This window comes from Carya illinoinensis, chromosome 3, assembly GCF_018687715.1.
Source record: "Carya illinoinensis cultivar Pawnee chromosome 3, C.illinoinensisPawnee_v1, whole genome shotgun sequence".
In the NCBI taxonomy this organism is placed as follows: Eukaryota; Viridiplantae; Streptophyta; class Magnoliopsida; order Fagales; family Juglandaceae; genus Carya; species Carya illinoinensis.
Window position 1 is genome coordinate 51,253,273 of NC_056754.1, and position 12,593 is coordinate 51,265,865.

A 12,593-nucleotide genomic window follows, 5' to 3' on the forward strand; every position below is an offset into this window, starting at 1 on the left:
ATTTTTGTTGTTTACAAACTCAAGAAGTGTAGCTTCTTAATTCAAATCTCTATGAGCTCTACAAATTACAACATCAATATGAATCAGATTCTTTTGGGGATAGGGGGAATTGACGGAGTCTTCCATAAATTAGGAGTCTATGGAGACAATAGTCCGCACAGTATTATTTTCAATAATTATCAATAAGAGTTGAATCCCACAATTAGTAGTAGTACTTGTTAATAAAGAATGGAATTCCGGAATGTTAGTTTTATTCTATTAGTTTTAGGCGATTAAAGTAGTATCCTATTAGTATTATGTGACTATTAAGAGTCATTGTAGCCCAAACATCTATTGTTATTTAAGTGCCTGCAACACATGTGAAAAGCAGAGAGAAAAATTAATTATAAGAGTTATTTTTTGGGCTCCTGAGATGGGATGCATTGTGGTGTGACTCCATGGGGATTGTTTACGTTGTTTTTCTTTTAAGCTTGCATTGTTCGCCGTCAAATGCATATATCTTTTTCTTTTCAATGTATTACATGCATTTTCTTGAAAGAAAATAATCATCTTACAACCCCATACGAAATCGACGGTAGTTTTATAAGAATAATGCTTGTATGAGTTCTAAATGCATAAATTTTGCGTAATTTTTTTTTTTATAAAGAATAATCAAATATACAAGTTTCAAATATATATTTCTTGTACAGTTCTTTTATAAAAAAGTGGACCTCATCGTAAAAAGGTATAAAAAATCAGTTTTTTATTGATGGATCAATTTTTTACAACTTTATTATTTAAAAAAACAAAAAAACTTATCATTTTGCGATGCTCCCAAACTGCCTAGGAAATATCCCCAAAAGTCCGAATCTCTCAGTTACAAGGGTGGCCGTTGGTATGTCAACCTCAATGGTAGGTTGCACGTGCAACAATCATTAACTAGGATAAAAATGCAAGAAATCTGTCTCTACCAACCATTCGCATAACTTTGAAACTTTGTATATGCCCTTTCTCTTCACCCAGCAGCCACTTGAAAACTCTGGTTGGTGTGAAATCGCTTTCATTCTCAAGTTTGACTCAACTCAACCATATCATTCAACAACAGTGGCTATTGCATTCTTAATCACCCAATATAAAATACACACATCAATTGTCTAAAACAAAAAACAAAATGTGAAATTAAACTTGGCAAAAGAGACAAATTGATGCCTATTTTCATTACATGAATGTAGTAGTACTATGGCTGGTCATATACAAGAAGTCAAGAATACATTTCCTGCTTAAGCATCAAAGATTAAGCAGGTATAAAAAGAATCACTAAAAGTAGTCTGGAACACATTATTACCAACCTTCATTGTCATGAAATAATGATCAAATCATCCAAAGTCCTTGCTCCGACTAATTATTCAACAAAGAATCTCACCCTAACTAACTACTGCACAATGCACAACATATGGTACACATAATCTGTCTATTCTTCATATTTTGCATTTCAATATCCAAGAATCTCACTTCTCTCCCATTTTTCGGTTTCCCCAATGTTTCTGGACAAACTATCTAGATAAGGCCTGTGTATGGATTGTAGGCTTGAACAGGCATACCTGAGCCATAGGGGTGGACACTTGCTCCATATGGATTTCCAAAAGGATTTAAACCCTGTTGCTGTTGTGGGTCCATCATCATCATCTGCTGTTGCTGCTGTAACATGAAGGCCTGCTGCTGGTTGGCCATTGCTGCCATCTGTACAGTATGTGGTGCAGCCACTGTGTTGGAGGCAAAAAACGGATCTTGTGATGTCTGATGCACCATGGCACCAGCCATTGGGACTGGCTCCCATGGGTTGTAGCTCACATTCTGGTTACTTCTTCTGATTGCATCGTCATAAAGGCTGTCTAGTGTAAGCTTGTCTAATCCTCCAGCCTATTTTCAATAATGACAGTTTTGGAAAGCATTATCGTCATTATACTCAGCCAAAGAAAAAGTATCATTCATCAGTCATTAGTGAACTAGCAAAACTTGTTTGTTGTTGCTGTTGTTGTTGTTGTGTGTGTGTGTGTGTGAGAGAGAGAGAGAGAGAGAGAGAGAGAAGTTAAGGCAAAATGGTGGGGGAAAGAAACAGATCAAGTACCAGTTTGCTAGCAGCTGTCACACTCTCATTTGAGCTTGGAGCAGTGACAAGTGCCAACTCCCAGCCCGTAGTTCCATTTACTTGATTTGGAGCGGCAGATCTTGGTTGATCAGCTGCAACCACCATCACAACAAAACATGGAAGCTCACTCCAATCAATGAACAAATTTTTTTATCTCAATTTAACTTTAGTCTGTAGGGAAACTTGATTTATATTCCCAATTTCATTGAGGTTTATTATATATGGAGCTCTCTATTCTTAACATTAAGAGCTCTGAATCTTGGAACAGAACCAGTTCAAGTTGACGTTTATGGGAATTAAATTCAGTTCTTAACCTCTTAGGGCGGTGGCTAAACACTACAATGGATATATTCAACAAAGAAAAATGACGCCTTACCAACTGGAACAATAGCCAAAGCTAGAGCATTCTTCTCATCTAATTCTGAAGCTTCTGGAGTTGGATCATGCAGACCCTAGCAACCAAGAAAGAAACAAAACCCTTAGGAAAACTATTAAAGACTCAACACATTGGTGAGTATGCTTAAAGTGGTAAAGTTGTGTTCAGCCATGATGCAAATTCTTCAAAATTAAAATATGCACATAAGCTTAAGCTTAACCTAAGTTTTTAAGATAATAAGAAGCAAGATTTGAGAATTACCAACAAATCAGGTTCAACTACAGGCGCTTCTACTTTCACTGGTTCAGGTGGAGGTGGAGGTGGCGATGCTGGACGTTCCTCCTGCACCTCTGGGGCCTTCTTATATTCTATGGCCAAGACTTCCTTGGGGGAGGCAATTTTATCAACCGCCTGAGTAGTTAGGATAAAAAATTTAGTAAATAGTAACCAGGCCATAATTTGATCAGAAAATCTTGTTATTCCAAAGAATGCAGATAAAGGGATAATAATGCCTTCAATAGAGTGAGAGAAAAAGGGACGAAAAAAATTGAATCAAAAGAAAAGGTAAAACAATAAAGGTTAAAGGAGAATCGTGTCACTTTTCAGACTATTATACTTAGTTGTCCAATCTGCACAGACTATTGCGTTGTCCTGTTACTTAAAAGAGAAAGAAAGCTGACTGCTGATCATCATCCAAGATTGCATGTGTGCAGACCTAAATATACTGCCCAGCACTAGATCAGGTTTCTTGGAAATTTTGGCTTCTTGCATGAGGTCTGATGTTTACGAATTTAGTGCTGGTTAGGTTATGAGAAATTCTAGGCAAGTACACCTAGATTACCCAAGCAATCGCAGCTAAGAAGGACAAAAACTATCACACCCTCAAAGCTTAAAAATAATTACATTATTTAACCCAATATCTCCATATCTTGATAGAATCCCAATCACTTTCTCACGAAGCTAGGATTCCAAACAAAAAGGCAAAATAATCAGAAGAACTTCTAAACCAAGTGAGAAACTGCTGAATCAGAACCGGAATAAAGAACCTAGTACATAGGAAGAAGACTCATGGGCCTACAGTAGAAACAATTCAAGCAAATCAAGGTACTTTTTAGATTATCCCTACTTTAAAAAACTTACTTAAAACTGAGCCAAAAGCTTCGCAATACATATAGGCCATACATCAAATAAAGACCATAATTTCAAATAATTCAGGTATTTAAGCCCACTCTTCAAAGACCTTCTTGCTACCGCACCGTTCTCCACTGTTTGGAGAAGACCTCAAGTTTTGAAGCTTTGAAGTACTAAAATGAATAAAAAGCTTAAACTTAAGTATTATTTCATTCATTTCTCTTAATGCAAACCATAATGAAGCAGGACATCCTTATTTGCAATCAGAGCATTGAGCTTTTCAAGAATTGTAAATTCAAGAAATGGATCCATCAATGCAGATGACATGGTCTTAAATTGTTGCATAGGTTGAACTACGGAAATAGGCTATCTCTTTTATTTTCTGCCATGTTGCCATGTTGCACTCTTCCATCCTTGAGAACTCTTTGCTGCACAAATGGTAAAGACTGAGTACCATTGGACTCTTCACTCTAGAAAGTTTCTTCCTTTCTATCAACTTTCACCTTTTCTAGAAGGAAAATGCTACTTAACCCTCTTAAGGCCACTCAAAGTTACCGCTTGAGTATGTTAATTTTTTTAATTTTTTTTTGTTTTTACTTAGTAATTAAAAAAGTGACTATTAGTAAATTTATATATATTTTTAATTTTTTCTTACTGAATGTTAAAAATATACTTAAACTAAATTGATTAAAAAAAAAATCTACAAATTTGTGCTAGCGGTGCGCCCAACGGTAAAAGCTGGGCGGTCCACTAGCACCACTCTTTCTAGGATGTCCTGAATTTTGTTGAGTGTTTGACAAAAATGAAATTAATAAAAAAAATACATAAAAGAAGAATTATCAGCCTCAGGTACAACCTATTAGGTAAACCTGGATACTACTCTATTATCTATACTTAACAAAACTCAATCAAAACTGAACCAACAATTTCCTAATACAAATAGATGCAAATATAGGACAAACCAAATAGAAAAAGACATTGTAAAATTTCAAAAGCTTCAAATTAAATCAAGACCATAATTTCAATTAGTTTTGATTTTTAAGTTTGCACTTCTGGAAACTTCCACTCCCTGCATCACTACCGGTCAGTAATATCTGATGTTCTTTTGCTTTACATTTAAATATTAATGCACATAGAAATTTCTTTCTAATAATTTACTTGATCCAAGTCTAATAAAGTTTGAGAAAGAGCAGTTCCATACTTGGTCCTTGCGAAATGTTGAACCCCGTGGAGCTTCTTTCACATACTCTTCCATGGCTTGTAGAAATGATGCAGGTGGCTTCATTGAATAAAAGTAGTTCACTTGATAACAAAAATATTTAAAACAAAAAAAGGGGACAAAAAAATTCAAAGATAGCTACTCCAGAAGAAACCACAAGACATTAAACCTGCTCGATCTTAATAAACTTCTCCCCACGGCCAATATCAAGACTTCTACATGTTTCATAAAATTCCAATAGTCGATCAGCCTGAAAATACACAATATGTAAAAATGACATAAGTAAATTCCTTCCCTAACAAACACTGAGCAGCAGTCTAGACTAGGGCAAAGATTCCAAAAAGAAATGTTACCTGCAGCCCTGCCCTCCTGTATATATCGAGCGCCTTCATGGCATCATGGCGTTGCATCTCAAAGAACTGTCATGATTAAGAGTATCATAAGGAAATTTCTGAATAACCCAATTTCTTATTTAACAAGCAAAGATTAGATCCAACCTTGTCTACCAAATTGACCGTGCCATCACTTATAGCTTGATAAATTTTTATGCTTTCTGAAGCCACCTATTTAAGTGATAAGGAAGTAAGAATCAAATCAAATTGATTAAAGAAGAAAACTAAAGAAAAGAAAATGGTAACACTTTTCACCCACCATTGAAAGTGCTAACTGAATGACGAAGTTATGAATTGCTGCCCCTTGTGGCTGCACAAATTTTCATCACCATTCCCCATTAGAAGAATAAAAGATCATGTTAACTTACCCTAGAAGTTCCATGATAATGACAAAATCTTACTTACAACTGACATGAGCTGACATCCATCATTTACATTTTAACTAACAGTCACCATTACGTAGGGCACAAAACCAATTATCTTGAATTGATTGAGCTAAATTACCTGGCAACCAAGCACACGAAAAAGTAGCTGTTGTAATGCTGGCAACTGATCAAGCAGTTCAGCAGTTTCCAGATCTTTCGTCCTCTGCCACAAATGCATCTATCAGTACTCCAAACTCGCCAAAAGATCACCAAACTATAGTTTCACAGGATAAATACAATGCAAGAGAGCAAATAATGGAAATTAATGTCTGAGAGGATCCTTCAAAATATATATATTTTTTATAGGCAGCAAGACAAAAGTAAAAGAGCATGCCCATCAAGTAATTCCCTACCTATAGCCAGTGTTTCACTCTAAAACGAGAAAAGAGAAAAGAAGAGGAGAGGGGAAGAGAGAGGGGGGGGGGGGGGGGGGGGGTTTGGTCGAATCTATTATTTTGGAGAAGGGTCACATCCTTGATTAGCTATCAAAGCATATCAAAATGTTGTGGTCGCCAGGTCTTGAATTGTAAAAGATGTAACATCCAGATGAAATGTAGCAATTGCTTTCCTAAAGCGAAATGAAACTAAAATTAAAAAGAAATACCATAATAAAGAAACAAACTTCTTACAGGGCGATCTGTCTCAATGTCATACTTCAACACACGAAAGCATTCCAGCCTCTCTTCCAAAAATAAGGCATACATACGGACCCAAGCAGAATAATCCCATGCTGGGGAGCAGATGAAAACAATCTCATAAACAAACAACCCAATTTCTCAATAGACAAATGTTTTCACATAACAAATAATAGAGGAGTGAGGATTGGTACCATTAGGACTTGAGTCATCTTTGAAATGAGACATGTTAAGCATATGGCTTCTACTTCTTCCATAATTAATAAGTTCTTCATGAAATGTAGGGTCCACTTCCCTCAAAGCACGATGAATTACGATCAAAGTTTTCAAAGCAACCTAAAAAATCAATTCTGTCAACCAAACTTTAACAAAAAGCATATAGAAAACAGTTTTGTTTGAGCCAAGAATCGTTAATGATATATATATAGACACATATATATATGTATGTATGTATGTATGTATGTATGTATATAGCTAACCCATGACCATCAATTTAACCACATGACTAACAAATATTAACCCCTCTGTCTCTTTGTGTATCATAGACTATTCATGGTAAAGGAATCTTCTAAGAGAATAACATTTGATGCATTTTCTTTAAATAAAATTTACTAATCTCCATAACTACATTACTTAATTCAAACCAGTGTTGCTTACAATATAAAATTAAAACCACTGCTGGTCAGACTCCTGGCACCCTAACGCAAATGTTGCCTAGAGCCTAGGCGCAAGCATGCACTTGATTGAAGTAAAGCGCACATTTTTCAATATGTTATGTATAATAACAAAATATTCATAAAATAAAATTTTTACAAAAAAAGTTAAAATAAAAAAGCAAGATTGTATTATATATTAGTTATTAACTCAATTTGCTAAGAGTATCATACAACATGACAATCACATGATAAACTAATTACATAAAATTTAAACATTACAAAATTGTTTTTTTTTTAAAGTACATTGTAGAATCAAAGTATATTGAAAATGCAACGACCAAAGAAGCACAAAAATTGTAGGTATTGAATTCAACAGAAACATAAGCAATGCAATGCAATCCTTTTTTCTATAAGTTATTAAATATCTAGCAATACAATTCAATCCTAAATTAAAAAGCCATCCTCATCACTATGCACAGGACCACCATTATTGTCATCAAACGATTTGTAACCCTCATCATCTTCCTCATTTACCTCATCTAAATTAATGGTCCAGACAAAGAATAATAGTTAAAACAGACATTTTTATATATTTTCAAAAGAAAAAACAGAACTACAAAAATGTGCTTTTGTTGCTTTAAGCTCACAAAAAATGCCAAAATTTGTAAATGCGCTTTGCTTTTAGCTAGTCAAGCACTTCAGCCAGGGTTAAAGTTTGCTGTGAACAGTTACTAAAACTTCTAATGCATACAATACAGCCACTATGTCTATTGAAGGACTCCTAAAATGTCATCAAAATTATTATTTATCACATTCAGAAACTAACGTTCAAGAACTAGTGTATAGCATGATGGAGTAATGTTTGATTGCTTAAAATCATGATGGTTTGACTCTATGCTCATCCATCTCATCATGAAGTGTCATTAAGGTGATGTACATACTGCCCAATTATGTGTCCTTGATAACCGTCTGGCAAGAGCATGGATGCAATATGCAACATCAGCCCGAGGTCGTGTAGCTGAAATGGCAGAAAATATAGCTGCAAAGGTAAACATAAATAAATTGTATTAGATACCACATGCAACAACCTTCTATAAGTAGATCACCAACAGTATAAGTGCATAATCGATAAAAATATAAACTAGAGACCACGGATCCCATTTTGAATATAGAACAATAGAGAGCACCGACCTCTAATGTGCTTTTCCTTTGTCGGGCGCTCAACATGGTTGGTGGCTTTAACTATAGCAATGTCCAATTCCTACAACGTTTTATACCACGAAGAGATACTAAGATAAATACACGGTTAAGAGGACCCAGGAAAAACAGCTAAATGTAGATTAAGCATACCTTGTAATCACTGTTGACTTTAGCCAAGGAAACCGTGGTGGTGTCCTTGAGGGCCCCAAGTGCTTTTCTCAAGCTATTCTGCGTACCCGCTCCAGACATTCTCTCACTCTCTCAACCCTGAATTTTACAATAAATCCCAACAACTTAATCTGGGCTTCACTCCCCAAAAACCAGATATGATGACATCAAACACAAACATACTCCAAAGTTTACTATTCCCAAACTCCAATGTTGTTAATTCAGAAATAGGATTTAAACACTCTACTTAGATCCAACAGAGACAGAAGTTCATGGGTGACCACTTAATGTATTAACACCAAAATTCAAGAGTGATACCATTTAAAAATGATATACTCTTATTTCCACAAAGAAGCTTTCAAATTTATAGATGAGAATTAAACAAAAATTCAGGGCAGGAGATCACACACAACAAATTTGTTAAATGAGATGTTAAAAGAAATGATTGCATAAGAGAACAACAAGAACGCGAGTCGTCAAAAGCGAAAAAGTTTGATTCCATAAACAAGACAAGAACGAAACAGCATAAGCGTTACTCATCAACGATCTGAAAAGACAAGAACGGAACAGCAAAAGAGCACGTAATCCGAGCTAGAACCCAACAATCAAGTCAATGGTTTAAGCACGAAAATCTCGACAAAGAGAATATAGAACCAAAGAGAGACATGGAGATCAGAAAGCTAGAATTTACCAGTACGTGAAGCAACGAGAGAGAGAGAGAGAGAGAGAGAGAGAGAGAGAGAGAGCGAGAGAGAAGAATTCACGAAGAGAGATGAAGAGTTGAAGACTAGCCTGTGTCTGGCAACCAGAGAAAAGTCGAAGAGGAAATGAGTTGGGTTTTGGTTGGGTCGTCGGCGTCTAGACTCTAATTACACTGTTTTGTTTATCTGTTACGACTACTACTTTTTTTTTTTTTCCTTTTTTTTTTTTCTATTTTTAAGAATTTCCGTCTGTCTCTCAGTTTGTGTCTGCGTCAGAGGAATACGGCAATGTAAGAACTTGTACCGCCCACCCCACGGTTAGAGCGGGATTTGATTCTCTGCAGTGTCTTTAAGCTTTGCTCTTATTCTATTCCCCCCTTGAAATTCGCCACGTGGCTTTCATATTTCCTACGTATCTATATATTTTTAGAAACAAAATTTCATTAATACAAAAAAATAATAATAAATACACATAGAAATAACTATTAAATGAGACAATAATTGATTTTTCTTTCAATAAAAGAGTGCGTGCAAGTCTATCATCTAAAAAGTAAAAAAAATCTTTTAAAATAATATCTTAAATCGGACAACGAGCAGGCTCTACACTTAATTTAAATTAAGATATAGTCTACAGGTTCTATCCAAAAATCAAGACTAATAAACTCAAGTGGTGGATCAAAAGATGGATAAGCTGATGTGTTCTTTGAAGATTGGATACAAAAAAATTTAAAGTTTTGAACTTTAACTAAAAGGAAATGGGAAAAAAGTATAGGAAGAGATGATGGAAACACATATAGTATTGTTAATGAGTATGATGTGATCTTTGTGCATTAAGGGGAACAAAGAGGACAGGTGTGAGAGCTAATATGATCCTAATTGAAATAGAAAAAATAAATGAGGTTAAGCAATTTCATACAAGAGTTATTAAAAAGTCTAGAAACATTTGATGTAGATCGAACGGTGGATATGGATGTCGGTGTTTTAAGGAAAGGAAATAAATGATGCATGTGTAGGAGATCCATTCTCCTTAAACAGTAAATAGACTTTAGGAACACACTTTCGACCATATTGATGAAAGAATACTGCTTTGTCTTTTGGGGAGAGAGAGAACTCATAGAAGTTGCTTAGAAATAGAAACAATACCGCTAGTTGGCTGAAGATACCCAGTTTTGAATTTACCTATGATTCTGCCCTCTGTTTCTCGTAAAACTACAGAGCTACCCCTTACCATTTCCATTTTCCAGGAACGGAAGTTGGTCGGGCCCCTGTTTTTTTTTTTTTTTCCTTCTCCTAAAAAATGAGTCCACTTGGAATTTAATATTTTATCATAATGGTCTTGATGGGCTGGAAGCATCGATAATTTTCGTCTTAAATTATTAAAAAAATTATTAAGCAGCTCATTTTTTTCTTTAAAAATATCTAAATTATTCCTAATAGTTTCAAGAAGACAATATAATTATATTAAAATATAAAATAAAATAAAATTGACCCAATAAAAACAAATTAAAAATATTGTCAAACTTTAAAAGAAAAAAAAAAAGCAAAATAATTGAAAGATTGCATGCAACATAGTCAACTACCTTTCCAATAAGTTTAATGTCATGATAAATAATATTTATAGTTATAAAGTTTATATTTATTTTTAAAAAAATAAGTAAATATAAGATTTATATAAAAAAATTAATTTTTTAATAATTAACTTTATTCTTTTTTTTTTTTAAATATGCGACGCTTGCAAAACTTAAAATTGTATTTAATATAAAATTTAATATTACTTCATATTATTTACCTCAAATTTTTTGTCTTATAAATGATGTTTAAAAAACTCTTTTATAGACATACAAGATGAAAAATATGAAAGATTTTATATATTAATTAATGAGATACAATTGATATATTGATAAATTTAAAAATTTCAAGAGTTGATACATGGATGAGTTAAAATTTTAAAAATTTAAAGTTAAATGATCATCTACAAAGTTTATGTATTTATTTATTTAAAAATAATAATTTTTGAATAATGAATATAAATTACTCGGAATTATTTTGTCGGCTTTGATTTTAGTTGTAATATATGATAGATCCAAGGGTATATTATCAGGGACATTACGTCACAGCTATGAGCCACGTGGAACTTGAAGCTAACGTGTCAACAGTTTTGGCCATGCGAATAGCACCTTTCCAAATCACTACTCACACCCATATAACATGATGGTGGGGGCCACTGAAGTAGATGGGATTATATATATATATATATATTTAGCTTAAATTATTATTTATGTGTTGTATATATTTGACACGTTGAGTCTGACCTACCACGAAAATATTGTACTATTAATTAAATTAAATTCAACTATTCGCCTTTAATATTTTAAACAATAATTTTATTTAAAAATATTTAATATATGGTGTAAAAACTTTGCACTGCTGTTTAAAATATATATGAAAAGCTTTACTTTTTAGGATGGGTTCTACTGATTTTTAAAAGGAAAATGATACCCATACAATCGTTTTATAATCTTCTACACAATTATTTTTCTTTTTTCAAAACCTATAGACTGATGGCATGAGATCCAACCTTCAAAGAAAGGTATTTGGTTTAATTTTCCTCTTCAAATCTTTTAATCTTAAAAAAAAAATTAAATTTAAAATCATGTTTTAAATTTAAGGTATTTTTAAAAAATCATTTATAAAAAATAGCATCATTTTATAGAAAATTACCATCAATTAAAAGCATAATTGTATAAAAAGTTGTAAAAATGATTATATATATCAAAAGTTCTATGTGTAGTTATTTTTACATACTCTTCTGCATACTCTACCGATATGATAGGTTGCGTCATTTTTTTAATATGAAATAACTGTTTTAGCCAATCACATCACTTGAATTCACAATGAGTATATAAAAGTAACTGTATATAGCAGAACTCTATATATATTATGTACATCATTATTTATTTTTTTTAAATAAGTGCGCGAAATTTACGTAACTAAGATTATATCTAACATTAATAAACAAACTACTAAGTATGATATACTTAACATTAAAATTAGACATTCCAAATTATGCTACCTTACTTATATTCACCTTTTTTTTTTCCCTATTTTAGTGGTTTTAAGTTTTGAGTAGAGTTGTAAACCGATGCGTCAGCGTCGATTTCGGCGCCAAACCAAAATTCCACCGATGTGGGAGAACGTTACTTACAATTGGCTGAAACTGATCAACTGGAGGAGAGAAAACTTATTCCATCGGTCTCGACTAGTGTTGGTGTGGTCTTCGGTCTGCCGTCGGCGTCGTCTGGGACGAAGGAGCATCTGCGACTCTAACATGGGTGTGTGATGAAGCTCTGGTAGAGGAAACAGAAGAAACCCTGGAGCTTGAAGAAGAAGACGAAGAAGAAGGAAGGAGGACGAGTTGGTTCAATGCCATTTTGGAACGACGTCGACGCCGTTCCACTAAATTTTTTTCTTAGTCAAGGGTCTTAAACGACACCGTTTCACTCATTAAAGTAAAACGGCATCGTTTCTTTATAGGTAGAAAACTAAAAAAAAAAACTAAAAA

General features: G+C 33.8%; 1 protein-coding gene across 2 annotated transcripts; it reads right to left on the minus strand.

Moving 5' to 3' along the window:
• Nucleotides 1-1,164: 1,164 nt before the first annotated feature.
• On the minus strand, nucleotides 1,165-9,271 carry LOC122305180 (putative clathrin assembly protein At5g35200). Of its 2 annotated transcripts, none has more exons than XM_043117530.1 (16): nucleotides 9,123-9,271; nucleotides 8,313-8,429; nucleotides 8,154-8,223; nucleotides 7,904-8,001; nucleotides 6,501-6,642; nucleotides 6,301-6,401; nucleotides 5,751-5,834; nucleotides 5,506-5,556; nucleotides 5,352-5,417; nucleotides 5,208-5,273; nucleotides 5,024-5,104; nucleotides 4,837-4,914; nucleotides 2,766-2,915; nucleotides 2,505-2,580; nucleotides 2,108-2,220; nucleotides 1,165-1,899 (listed from the first exon to the last, which is right to left on the minus strand). In XM_043117530.1, exons 2-16 carry the CDS (start codon nucleotides 8,409-8,411, stop codon nucleotides 1,537-1,539), a joined length of 1,638 nt encoding a protein of 545 aa, XP_042973464.1. In that variant the 5' UTR covers nucleotides 8,412-8,429; nucleotides 9,123-9,271; the 3' UTR covers nucleotides 1,165-1,536. The 2 variants fall into 2 exon arrangements, with proteins under 2 accessions (XP_042973464.1, XP_042973465.1); XM_043117531.1 differs by having other exon boundaries at nucleotides 9,022-9,175.
• Nucleotides 9,272-12,593: the final 3,322 nt, after the last annotated feature.